This window comes from Acomys russatus, chromosome 5 (assembly GCF_903995435.1).
Source record: "Acomys russatus chromosome 5, mAcoRus1.1, whole genome shotgun sequence".
Lineage (NCBI taxonomy): Eukaryota > Metazoa > Chordata > Mammalia > Rodentia > Muridae > Acomys > Acomys russatus.
This window is the reverse complement of record NC_067141.1, coordinates 65,643,148-65,655,630: the sequence shown is the minus strand read 5'-3', so window position 1 is coordinate 65,655,630 and position 12,483 is coordinate 65,643,148. Positions and strand designations below refer to the sequence as shown.

At 45.0% G+C, this 12,483-nt stretch overlaps 1 protein-coding gene across 1 annotated transcript; it reads right to left on the bottom strand.

The window, feature by feature from the left end:
* Nucleotides 1-2,290: 2,290 nt before the first annotated feature.
* Nucleotides 2,291-12,148, bottom strand: Borcs7 (BLOC-1 related complex subunit 7). Its single transcript, XM_051146717.1, has 5 exons — nucleotides 11,889-12,148; nucleotides 4,939-5,001; nucleotides 4,734-4,777; nucleotides 3,567-3,587; nucleotides 2,291-2,637 (listed from the first exon to the last, which is right to left on the bottom strand). Exons 1-5 carry the CDS (start codon nucleotides 12,027-12,029, stop codon nucleotides 2,586-2,588), a joined length of 321 nt encoding a protein of 106 aa, XP_051002674.1. The 5' UTR covers nucleotides 12,030-12,148; the 3' UTR covers nucleotides 2,291-2,585.
* Between the last annotated feature and the right edge of the window lie 335 nt (nucleotides 12,149-12,483).

Below are 12,483 nucleotides of genomic sequence, written 5' to 3'. Positions count from 1 at the left end.
TGTTTGATGACCGTAGCCCTGACCACCCTAGATTTTTTTTTTTTTTAAAGCAAAAAAGTAGAGCTTCCAAAAGTAGAGCCTGCATCCCTAAGAGTCTTCCGGACTAAAGAGATGGCTCAGCAGTTAAGGGCACTTGCTGATCTTCCAGAGGACCTGAGTTCAACTCCCAGAACCCACATCATGGCGCACAGTGGCCTTTTAACTCCAGCTCCAGGGGATCTAACACAGGTCTTCCCAGGCACTTCACACATTGGTACAAGGACACACACTCAGGCAAGACATCCACACACATAACAATGAGTGTAAACACCAATATCTATAAATGATTGGTCTAAATTTTGTTTTATCTTGCTTTTTAATTTTAGATGAAAATTATATTTTCTTTAGCAAATGAATTGTTTTAATAATTTAAAAATATCTTTAATTATATATACCGGCATGTGTTTGTTGTTCAGGCATGTGTCTGAGAATGCAGGTATCTGAGGCATCCGGAAAAGGACATCAGATACCTTGGCGCTGTAGTGAGAGATAGCTGTGAGCTGTCTAAAGTGGGTGCCAGGAACTGAACCTGGGTCCTCTCCAAAAGCAGCAAGTGTTTTTAACTGCTGAGCCACCTCACCAGCTTTTAGTGCTCACGTTTTATATGTTGGGAGTATATGGATAAAGGGTCTATTCTCTGACAGTTTGTAGAAGTCACAGAACTGGTACCACAAGCAAATGCCTTTGTTTGTTTGTCTGTTTTGTTTTTCTTATACCCGATCCGGATACATTCTTTCAAACACTAGTTTTGCAATGTCATATCTTTATAAGGAGCAGACATTTTTACATTGATCAAATTTTTAGCATCAAGCTGAGAGAACCCTTTTCAAATATAGTTCATTTTATGCATGTCATAGTCAGTGATAAATTTATTAATGTATACTTTGACACTTTAAGGAACTAGTATGTAACAATGACTTACTGGTTTTATATATATATATATATATTTTTTTTAATTAATTAATTATTTATTTATATATTTTTTTTTTTAGCCCTTTTTGTTTTGTTCAAGGCTGGGTCTCTCTATGTGGTTCATTTTGTAAGTTTAATTATCAGCAGATCAACTTGCATGGCTTTACTGCCAAATGTGAGGGGAACGGAATGGCTATAAGTGATTACAAAATGAACCAAGGTCACTTAATCAAGAGTCACAGAAAGAAAGGAGCCAGGAAGAAAGGTCAAGGGAAGGAGCTGCAGCTGGCCAGAGGCACTGCTGACCTGCTTTTCATAGAACTTGTGGTCTACAGGGCTAGTCCAGGACAGCCAGGGCTACACGAAGAAACCATGTCTTGAAAAAGAAAGAAACAAGCAAACAAAGGAACTTGTTGTCAGAAAGGGAGCAACAGCCAGTATCCATGTTCAGTACCCATTAAATGAAGATTCTTTTTTTTTTTTTTTTTTTGGTTTTTCAAGACAGGGTCCCCCCCACCCACTCACCCCCTCTCTCTCAAGATTTTTCAAGACAGGGTTTCGCTGTGTGATAGCCCTGGCTGTCCTGGACTCCCTTTGTAGACCAGGCTGTCCTTGAACTCACATCTATCCACCTGCCTCTACCTCTTGAGTGCTGGGATTAAAGGTGTGCGCCACCATGCCCGGTGAGAGAGGGTTTCTCTTTAGTCCTGGCTGTTTTGGCCTTGCTTTGTAAACCAGGCTGGCCTGAAATTTACAGAGATCTACCTGCCTCTGCGTCCTAAGTGCTGGGATTAAAGGCATGGGCCAGAGGCAGGCAGATTGCTGTGAGTTCAAGGCCAGCCTGGTCTAAGAAGTAAGTCCAGGACAGCCAGAGCTACACAAAAAAACCCTATTTCGAGAAAAAAACAAAACAATAAATAAATAAAGGCGTGTACCACCATGCCCGGCTTACATGAAGATTCTTGAATGAATGATTAAACATCCTTTAAAATATGAAGCATTCTCATGTGTCCACAATAGAAGTCCCTCCCCCATGTCGTTGTCATCCTCCTCTTCCTCCTCTTCCTCCTCCTCCTCCTCTTCTTCTTCTTCTTCTTCTTCTTCTTCTTCTTCTTCGAGACAGGCTTTTCAGTGTTGCCCTGGATGGTTCCAATTATCTGGGCTCAAGTGATCCTCCTGCTCAATCCCCCAAGAATCTGAGACTATATGTTATTCAGTGGCCAGCTGTGGTGATTTGTAATTTTAGCATTTGACAAGCTACAGCAGGAAGGTTGTGAGTTCAAAGCCAGCAGGCTACCCAGGGACAAACTATCTCAAAAAAAAAGACACAGCAATGTGCTTAAGGATCATGTGAGATGATACAGCTTTTTAACAAGTTTTTAAATTTTTTTTCAGTGCTAACAATAGAACCTATTAATTTTATTTGAATATGATACAACTTAAATATCTGATAAGAGTATGGGTTAATCCAATCTAAGTAGTGAGTCCAAGTTCAGTCACTTGGCTACTTTTTACAAGTCTTTTCTAGATGAATTTTTGGAGATGAAAATGGAAACCAAGCCCATAGCCTGGTGGCTATGTGAGACACATCCTCTTCAGCATCAGGCAAAGAAGTCAGTTACTGCTAGGACACGCTACTTCAGTAAATGACTCAACTGGTCCTGCAGGTCAGGTGACTGTTCAACACTAGAAATAAGAACAGAGAAAAGGACTGTCTGAAATGGGCAGCAAAGACATTTCTTTGGACAGTCTATCTTTTGTTTTGTTTTTTCTTTGTTTGTTTGTTTTTGTTTTTGTTTTGTTTTGAGACAGAGTGTCTGTGTAGCCTTGGCTGTCCTGGACTAGCTTTGTGGACCAGGCTGGCCTTGAACTCACAGCGATCTGCCTGCCTTTGCCTCCCAAGTGCTGGGATTAAAGGTGTGCGCCACCATGCCCAGCGTATGGTCTATCTTTTAATGCATCAATCTTGTTACACCTAAGTCAAATTTACCTGGGCCCCTGTGGCACAACTGTCAGTCAGTTACTCAGAAGGTCATGGCAGAGGAGGGTCACTTGAAACCCAAGAGTTTGAGGCCACCATGGTAACTCAGTAAGATCTAATCTCAAGGTTGGGGAGAAAGTAAAGCATGAAGAAGCCTTTCTGCAGATGGCCATGGAGGCATACACCTGTAATCCCACCACACAGGAAGCGGGGACAGGGTTATGAGTTTCAGATTAGTCTGGGCAACACAGTGAGGTCTTCTGTTAATAAGTAAAAGGCTAACAAACATTTACCACAGTTTAGTGGCTTTACTATGTCTGCTCTGTTTATGAATATTACGAATACAAACGATGTCTATTCCTCAGGGTGGCCTCTGTACCCTGTAACTTCTAGAACATAAAGGCAGCAAACCCAGTTCCTGTATACCCTTGAAATACGTCGTGTTCTTCTAAACAGGCCATGCCAAGCATGGCCACTGAAAGACATGTCAACCACTTATCCACTGACCCTGGCCACATTACTTATCCACTGATCCTGGCCACAGCACTTATCCACTGATCCTGGCCACAGCAGTGTCATTCCCAGCATGCTTCAGTCTTCCCCACCCACCATCTCTGAGGTGCAGGTTACTTACTTCTTCTGAATAGCTTCTTGCCTAAGTCAGGAAGGGAAAGAAGGAAAGAAACAGGGTGACCTGGTGACCACAGAGAAGTTAGCATCAACAGATCACACAGGCAGAACCAACATACACACTCAGCTTAAACTTGGTGTAACTAAGAGGAGCCAGATAACCACATACTTAATATATACACAGCTAAAATTCAGTCTCAACATTAGCTTTTCATGACTTGAATTCTCAGCCATACAATCCCAAATAGGGATGCAAGCATCTTTTTTTGCTTGTTTGTTTGTTTTGTTTTTGTTTTTCGAGACAGGGTTTCTCTGTGTAGCCTTGGCCATCCTGGACTCACTTTGTAGACCAGGCTGGCCTCGAACTCACAGCGATCCGCCTGCCTCTGCCTCCCGAGTGCTGGGATTAAAGGCGTGCGTCACCATGCCCGGCGGGATGCAAGCATCTTATCAACCACATAAACTACAAGACAGGAAAAAATACAACAAAAGGCAAATTCAATTATACTTTTCTTCACAATGACAATGAAGGCTTCAAGATCTGAATGATGCCCATGCTGCTGGTGCTGTGATGCCTGATGCCAGTCACCATCCCACTCCATTCTCCAGGGAGGAACCACACGGGGCACAGCATGGACCGATACCCATCAAGTGTCTCCCAGTGCCACACAGTGTTGGCACAGTTCATCCCTTGTAGAGGTCCCATTTACCACAGGGAGCTTCAAAAACAGGGGCCCTAGCTCCTACTCTCCCACATCTCAACTTCCCCTGAAGCCTCAAATGGTCTTCCCCAAAGACTGCATCCTTGATCAGTGCTACCCACCTCCATCCCACTCCCACCTCCATGGGAAGATGTGCTGAAGCACAAAAGAAATGGCCAGGCTAAGGGTAAGGACGCTGCAGCCAGTGACTGCTGTCAGGGCTAAGGGTAAGGATGCTGCAGGCAGTGACTGCTGTCAGGGCTAAGGGTAAGGACGCTGCAGCCAGTGACTGCTATCAGGGCTAAGGGTAAGGACGCTGCAGCCAGTGACTGCTGTCAGGGCTAAGGGTAAGGACGCTGCAGCCAGTGACTGCTGTCAGGGCTAAGAGTAAGGACGCTGCAGCCAGTGACTGCTGTCAGGGCTAAGGGTAAGGACGCTGCAGCCAGTGACTGCTGTCAGGGCATACTCACTGGTACTGAAGATGCGTTGTTATTATCGCCATTTTCCTTAAGCTCTGCACAATGAAGAAAGAAACAGAATGATCCACTTCCCTGTGGTCATACAACACACACAGACAAGCATACAGACACACAAAACATGCACACACATACACATACATAAACATATATATACACATATACAACACACACAATTGTGAAAGAAATGGTTTCTTACATCTTCTGAGTGCAAGATGGCATCTTCCTGTAGTACCATGTTTCGAGCTGCCTGACCCAGCAGCTAGAAAACAAAAGTAAAACAGTAATGATCAAAATTCCCACCTCTGAAGCCGGGTGTGGCTCACGCCTTTAATCCCAGCACTTTGGGAGGCAGAGGCAGGTGGATCACTGTGAGTTCGAACCTAGCCTGGTCTACAAAGTGAGTCCAAGACAGCCAAGGCTACACAGAGAGACCCTGTCTCGAAAAAAAAAATTCCCACCTCTGAGACTGGCCTGGCAGTAAAGGCCTGTAACCCCAGCTGCTATGGAGGCTAAAGCAAGAGGAACACAAGTTCAAGGCTTGCCTGGACCACGAGTAAGGATGGCTAATTTAGTGAGACCTTGTCTCAGGATAAGAAAATATGAAAAGGGACGGCAATTTAGCCTGGCAGGTCCCAGCTCCGAGAAAGAAAAACCCAGCTCTCTGGAAGAGCGGCAGTCCCACACAACCCACACAGCTGTGTTCCACTCCTACACCCTCCCGAACAATCAGGGCTCCAGAGCTACCGAGCTCTGTGGAATACAGCTCTGATGAATACAGTTCATCAGATACTGGGAGAAGCCTGCAAAACTGCTTTGGCTGGATTCTTTAAAAACAGGCAGAGTCGACAGCCAAACTCTGCCAAGACAGAGTAAGCGAGTCCTCAATGGTTCCTGCCTCACAAATATGTCTGTCAGATATATTGGGCCAGAGGCTGAGATAATGCTCCAACATTATAGAGTTTTGGGTGACTGATCAAGCAGCAGAGTGTCCCTGTTAATCATCATCTTCTTCTTCTTCTTCTTCTTCTTCTTCTTCTTCTTCTTCTTCTTCTTCTTCTTCTTCTTCTTCTCTCCTCCTCCTCCTCTTCTTCCTTCCCCCTTCCTCTTCCTCCTCCTTCTCCTTCTTTTCTCATTTTGGAAGCTGCTAACCTGCACTTCCAGTTCACTCAAATAATTAATTTCATTCCTTCTCAAATCTTTGATGGGGTTGAAGATCAGATAGCTTAGTCTTAGAATTAACCTTAGCTATTTAGGGATTAAGATGTTTTTAGGTCTAGATAGATGATTTAAGTTGATATGATAGATATTGATTCTCATTCAGAATTTTACAATCACCAAGATAGGAAAGATGTTTTCTACAAGGTTGCCAAATACAAATAGCCAAACACCATGAAGGTAACATTCATATAATCCCTGGTTGTTTCATGGTTCTTCTTGCTGTATGTAATTTTTTATTTATGTGTAATAATATAAATGTATATGCCAAAATAATTAAAATAAAATCTTTTGAAGAAAAAAAACTTGGGAAGCTGGAGCAGTGAATGATTCAGTTGCTAAGAACACTTGCTGCTCTTACAGAAGACACAGGTTCAGTTCCCAGCACCCACAGGGTATTTCAAGACCATCCATAACTCCATCTGCAAGGTATCTGATGCCCTCGTCTGACCTCTGCAGGCACCAGGCACACACACACACACACACACACAACACTCATACACATAAAATTATATAAATCTAAAAACAAACATAAACTTTGGCTGAGGTAGTTTAGTTGGTAGACTGTTGGCCTCAGGTACAAGAAAGCCTGGGTTTCATCTCCAACTCTGCATAAATCGAGCATGGTGGCACACACCTATAATCCCAACATTCTGGAAGAGAAGCAGGGGGTCTCTAGCTACACAGTGAGCTCTGGGCTAGCCTGGGCTCCAGGAGACCCTGTTCCCAAGAGAAAGAAAAAAAAAGGGACAAACTTAAGGTTCTGGGGATGAGTCAGGCAGTGGTGGTGCACGCCTTTAAGCCCAGTACCCAGGAGGCAGAGGGAGGCAGATCTCTGAGTTTGAGGCCAGCCTGGTCTACAAAGCAAGTCCAGGACAGCCAGGGCTACACAGAGAACCCCTGTCTCAAAACAAAAATAATAATTAAGAAACAGTGTGTGGGGGTGGAACTGAGAGAAAAGAAGGAAAAAAGGCATGGGAAGACGCTCAAGGACTGCGGGTGTCCTGGAGTGCTGAGTGACTGCCTGGTGTGACAAGGTCCTGAGTTTGATCCCCAACACAATAGAAGAAAGGAAAGAGGAGAAAGGGGGAAGGAGGAGGAAGGAGAAGGAGGAAGAAGAGGAGGAGAGGGAAGAGGAGGAGGTAGCATCAGCAGCCACCACTGTCATCACTATTCAAGGCTTAGAATAAGAAATTATGTCACAAAAGACAGATAGAGCTAAGAGAAAAAGAAGAGGAAAAGCAGAGGCCAGTGTTTAAGTTTGGTGACAGCTGGGCTCTGAGACCAAAAGAGAAATGGTGATTTCAGATTCAACATGGTGACCTGACCTCCAGGCAGAGCTAAAGCACTGTGACAGCTGAGCACTGTGAAATGCGGGCCTCTTGCAGCTTTCCAGCCCCGGTGTCTAGCTGGAGCCGTGCCAAGGCAGTTACGTGCACCCTACCAACACATCCGACTCTCCCCGTTCACCTTGACTCCAAAGCAGCCAGAACAGCGGCGTCGCTGCAGTTCATATTTCTTTTTACTATTTAAGATTGGTAAAGCTCATGTTCTTCCTAAGTTCCAACAGTGAACAAGCCACCCACCTCTGTTCCCTCCTGTCCGGCTTTCTCCCCATGTGGAACGGTTTTCTTAGTTTGTGTCCTTTCCAGTCTTGGTAACTAGAGGTGCTCAAGTCCACTATTTAAGATGGTACAGTGTTGCCGGGCGTGGTGGCACACACCTCTAATCCCAGCACTCGGTAAGCAGAGGCAGGTGGATCGCTGTGAGTTCGAGGCCAGCCTGGTCTACAAAGCGAGTCCAGGACAGCCAAGGCTACACAGAGAAACCCTGTCTCAAAAAAAAGAAAGAAAGAGAGAAAGAAAGAAAGAAAGAAAGGATCCTGATTCTGTGTACAAGTTACATTTCCTGCATCACAGCTGCTTCCTTCTGCAGTCCCACCAACAGCTTAGCAAAGTGTAGCTTCCTCTCCTGTGGTGCCAGGGACCCAACTCAGGCCTTTTATAGCACTCTATCACAGAGCTACACCCCAGTTCCTATAGCCAGTTTTGTGTGTGTGTGTGTGTGTGTGGTGAGTGGTGTGTGTGCATGTGCATGTGTGTTTGTGTATGTATGTATTGCAAATGGTGTGTGTGTGTGTGTGTGTTTGGTGAGTGTTGTGTGTGCATGTGTGTTTGTGTGAGCTGTAGGAGTATGTATGTATGTATGTATGTATGTATGTATGTATGTATGTACGTACGTATGTAGGGAGGGTTGACATCAGGTTATCTTTACTCACTCACTCTCTGTATTATTATTATTATTATTATTATTTTTTTTTTTTTTTGTAAGACAGAGTCTCTTGCTAAACCTGAGCTCACCAGTCAGTCAGGCTGGTTGCCAGGGAGCTTCAAGAATTCACCTGTCTCTGTTCCCTCCTCAGCTCCAAAGCTAGGGTTATAGGCATGCAGGCAAACACTGCCATACCCAGCATGTAGCGGATGTAAACAGGTTTTTGTTTTGATCCTAAGTGTGGGATGTGAAGAAGACTTAATATGAGGGTGTGCAGTATTTGTCCACCAGAAACAGACTTACGAGAGGGCACATGGTGTCTGTCTTAGTAGAAGAGAAACTGCCTCTTGCAAGGGCATAGTCTTCGACAGATGATAAACATCCTAGTACCAACTCTGAGAGGAGATATATATATATGGGACAATAGGCCATATGGCCACTGTTCAGGCATCTTGTCCAAGTCTGCACCTTTAAATCTCTGTTTTTCTCAAAGCTTGCCTTTCACCAGAAACTAGCTGACCCTGTTGTGAGTCAGCAGTTAGACTAAAGATTGGGATGGAGCGACCCTGTTGTGAGTCAGCAGCTAAGGACAGATCGGGATGGAGCCACCCTGTTGTGAGTCAGCAGTTAGACTAAAGCTACATGAAGACAGAGCAAGATGCCCTGTGTGGCAGGACATTATGACCCTGCCTGGAATTCCCTGTGTTTTGAGAAAGGCCTGCAGGTCGGTTGCTATAGCAATATGCTTCCCTGCCTTCTGACTTATAAAAGCTGCTGCCTGACTAATAAAGTTTGAGAGTTTGATCAATCAGATTTGCTCTCCTTCTTTGTGTCTTACATTTTCAACAGGTGAACTCCATCCCGAGTTTCAGTCAAACCCCGCAGGCAGGGGCATATATGCCCCAAACCAGAGGCGTGGCTTGTTGGTTTTGGCATCGCTTTCTATCATTTGGCTGTTCATCACTCTGCTCCAAGAGGCTCCTGGAGAGAAATGCTTCAGAGAATGCTTAGAAATTCTGGTTCCAGCTGCTGCTCCGGGTTCCAGCTACTGCGGTTGCAGTCACTTTTGCTGGATTACTGCTTTACTGTTCAACAGGTCTTCTGGAATCCTGACAACACAGAGTGGAATTGCTCCAAGGAACTGAGGCTAAGAACGTCTACTTCTCCTGTCCCCATTAACCGCTTTTCTCTTCCATCTAGGGTAGGTGGGTTGGAAGGGAGGTGTAAGCATTCAAATAACCCCAAATAAAGAAGGTTTGTAAAAGTTCAAAGTCTACACCAGCCCTCCACTGCATTTTCAATGTAAGCTCCATAGCCCAGTGATAGAGCCCTAGCCTCCCGTCAATTACACTCTCGGTTCTTTCAAAACCAACACCACTACCACTTCCTGAGTACCCGGACTGACAGACATTTGAAATTATTTGTTAAATGAAAGCGGTGAACTAGAGAGTCACTATGACATCCCAACCACCTCACAAACTAGTAAAGGAAATGGCAGAGGTGACACGCTATACGAGCTATGGAAGAAATCCAGTGAAGACAAAGTCTGGAGGACAGTGAGGCTACGTGTCAACCCTGTCCCAGAAATCAGGTTGACTTCGGCTTGATTTAGTCCACACTGTTCAATGGGATTACACTCAAACTCCCCTCCAGGAGGAGATGCTCATGTGAGAGGTGCACACAAGGATGAGGAGAGGGAGGAACAGGGTACTCTAGAGGCAACCAGTGGTGGCAGTGACTTCTGGTAGCTTATCAAACTAGCACCATGTAAAGATAAATTCATTATGATGCTCAGTATATACTAGAGCAAAATATAAAATCATCTCTCAGAAAATGTGGAGGACACAGGGTCTCACTATGTAACCCTGGATACGCTGGAACTCACTCTGTAGACCTCAAACCCATAGAGATTTGTCTGCTTCTGCCTCTCAAACGCTGTGGTTAATGGCATGTGCTACTATACTTAGCTTTTTTTTTTTTTTTTTTAAGCTTAATTACATTTATTTATTCTGTGAAAGAGAGGAATGTGTGCACCACGGGGGGTTGTTGTTGTTGTTGTTGTTTTGTTTTGTTTGTTTTTTGAGACAGGGTTTCCCTGTGTAGCCTTGGCTGTCCTGGACTCACTTTGTAGACCAGGCTGGCCTCGAACTCACATCAATCCTCCTGCCTCTGCCTCCTGAGTGCTAGGATTAAAGGTGTGAGCCACCACACCCGGCATTAGACAATAAGTTTTGGAAGTTTGTTCTATTGGGATGGAACTCAGATGGTCCACCTTGGGTGCAAGCACCTTTACTTGCTGAGCCATCTCGCTGACCCAAACCCAGCTTTTAAAAGTTTAAGCATACTTATAGCATCTCTTCTCTTCCCCCAATTTGTTTATCTAGAAAAATGCATGTGTGCATTTGTATTATATGTGATATTTTGCATATACATCCATTTCCTACAAAAGAAATATAATCTATGGTGGCGCACGACTTTGATCTCAGCACTCCAGAGGCAGAAGTAGGCAGATTTTTGTGAGTTCAAGGCCAGCCTGGTCTACAAAGAGTTTTAGGACAGCCAGAACTACACAGAAGCCCTATCTCAAAAAAAAAAAACCATAAATAAATAATAATAATAATCTATCAACATGATGCCAACAAAACTGACACAGGAACTCTGTGAAACCGTGATAAAGTGTCACAAGGTGAAGCCACAATTTGCACAGTTTATATTTGGAAAAAGAAACACATCAAGTCTTTAATTTCTTCAAACTTTCCTCTGACACTGACTCCTGAAAGCAGTGTGTCAGATGGGAGCACACACAAAGCATGACATCACAGATCACCAGGACAGCGACTTCAACAGCTGTGTTACACAGTAAAGACAAGTACTTGGCTTTGTTGTTGTTTTGTTTTGGTTTTTGTTGATTTTTCGAGACAAGGTTTCTCTGTGTAGCCTTAGCTGTCCTGGACTCACTCCGTAGACCAGGCTGGCCTCGAACTCACAGCGATTCGCCTGCCTCTGCCTCCCGAGTGCTGGGTATTCCAGGCCTCTTCCTTTGGCCTCCAGAGAGCTCAGATTACAGGTTTGCCTATCAAACACCATCATTCCTTTAATTTCCCTTAAGTAAATACAAACCGATGATGAGGTCATTGCATTGTGTCCGTTTGCCTGTGCATGAGCACGTGGGTTGTTGTTTCATGAAGAAAAGTGTTATGAGCATGCACGTGTCTTTCCATTCATAGAATGAGATGGAGAATGGATAAAGGGGGGGGGGCGGAATCGGTAAGAGGAAAAGGCTATTCTAAGAAACAACGAAAAACGTGGCCAGAAACATAAAAAAACCCACAGAAGCGTAAAAGAAATCTTGGAAGTTCAGAGGACTGCCAAGCCCTCTCAAGAGGGAACTGATGTTCACTACAGACTGCCCTGAGTACAAAGAGGCACTGTGTAGCAGAGGCTGCTCACCTGTCCACCTGTGCTCCTCCCCTTTCTAGAACACAGGTTCCTATCACATCACCTGTTCCCACTACATGCCTTCAACCTAAACTGAAGAAACACACCCAGAATGCAACGCGCGCCTGGGCCAACAGCCTACACTCCCCAGGATGCAATGCGCCGCCTCTCTTGGAGTTAGTGCAGAGAGTACCGGGCCCGGGGAGTCCACGCCCCGCTCACCTCGGAGCTCCGGGAACCTTTCAGCACCTGCTTGGTGAGCGCGATCACGTCGGTCCCGCAGGTGTTCACCTTCTCCGTGAGAAGCCCCTTCACCGACTGACCAAATCGTGCTTGCGAATCCGGCGTCCCAGTCGCCATCATCTCAACCAGCGGACGCCTCAGCCGGACGACGGCGAGTCCCTGGGGTCAAAAGAGACGCAAAGCGTCCAATCGTACGAAGAGGAAGAGCCCGAGCCGCATGCGCTTAGGTCAAACTGCTTACTAAAATAATTTTAAATGCTCGATTGATGAGCATGGAAGGAAGGCAAGGTCTAGGCAAGCCACCGTGGAGCCATAATTTAGGTGAATTTATAGTTTAGAGTCAGAAGAGCAGTGGCGTGGCTACAAATTATTCAACCCCTGGGTCTTAGGGTCCTCATCTGTTTTACAGCCAGCACAACATAAACTAGGCTTGGTAGCACAACTCTGTAATCCAACATTCTCGAGGTGGAGACAGGAGGTTGAGAAATTCAAGGTCGTCCTTAGCTATATGGCAAGTTGAGGGCAGCCTGGGATACATGAGACCACATGTATAAAGTAAAAAATTCTGCTCGGT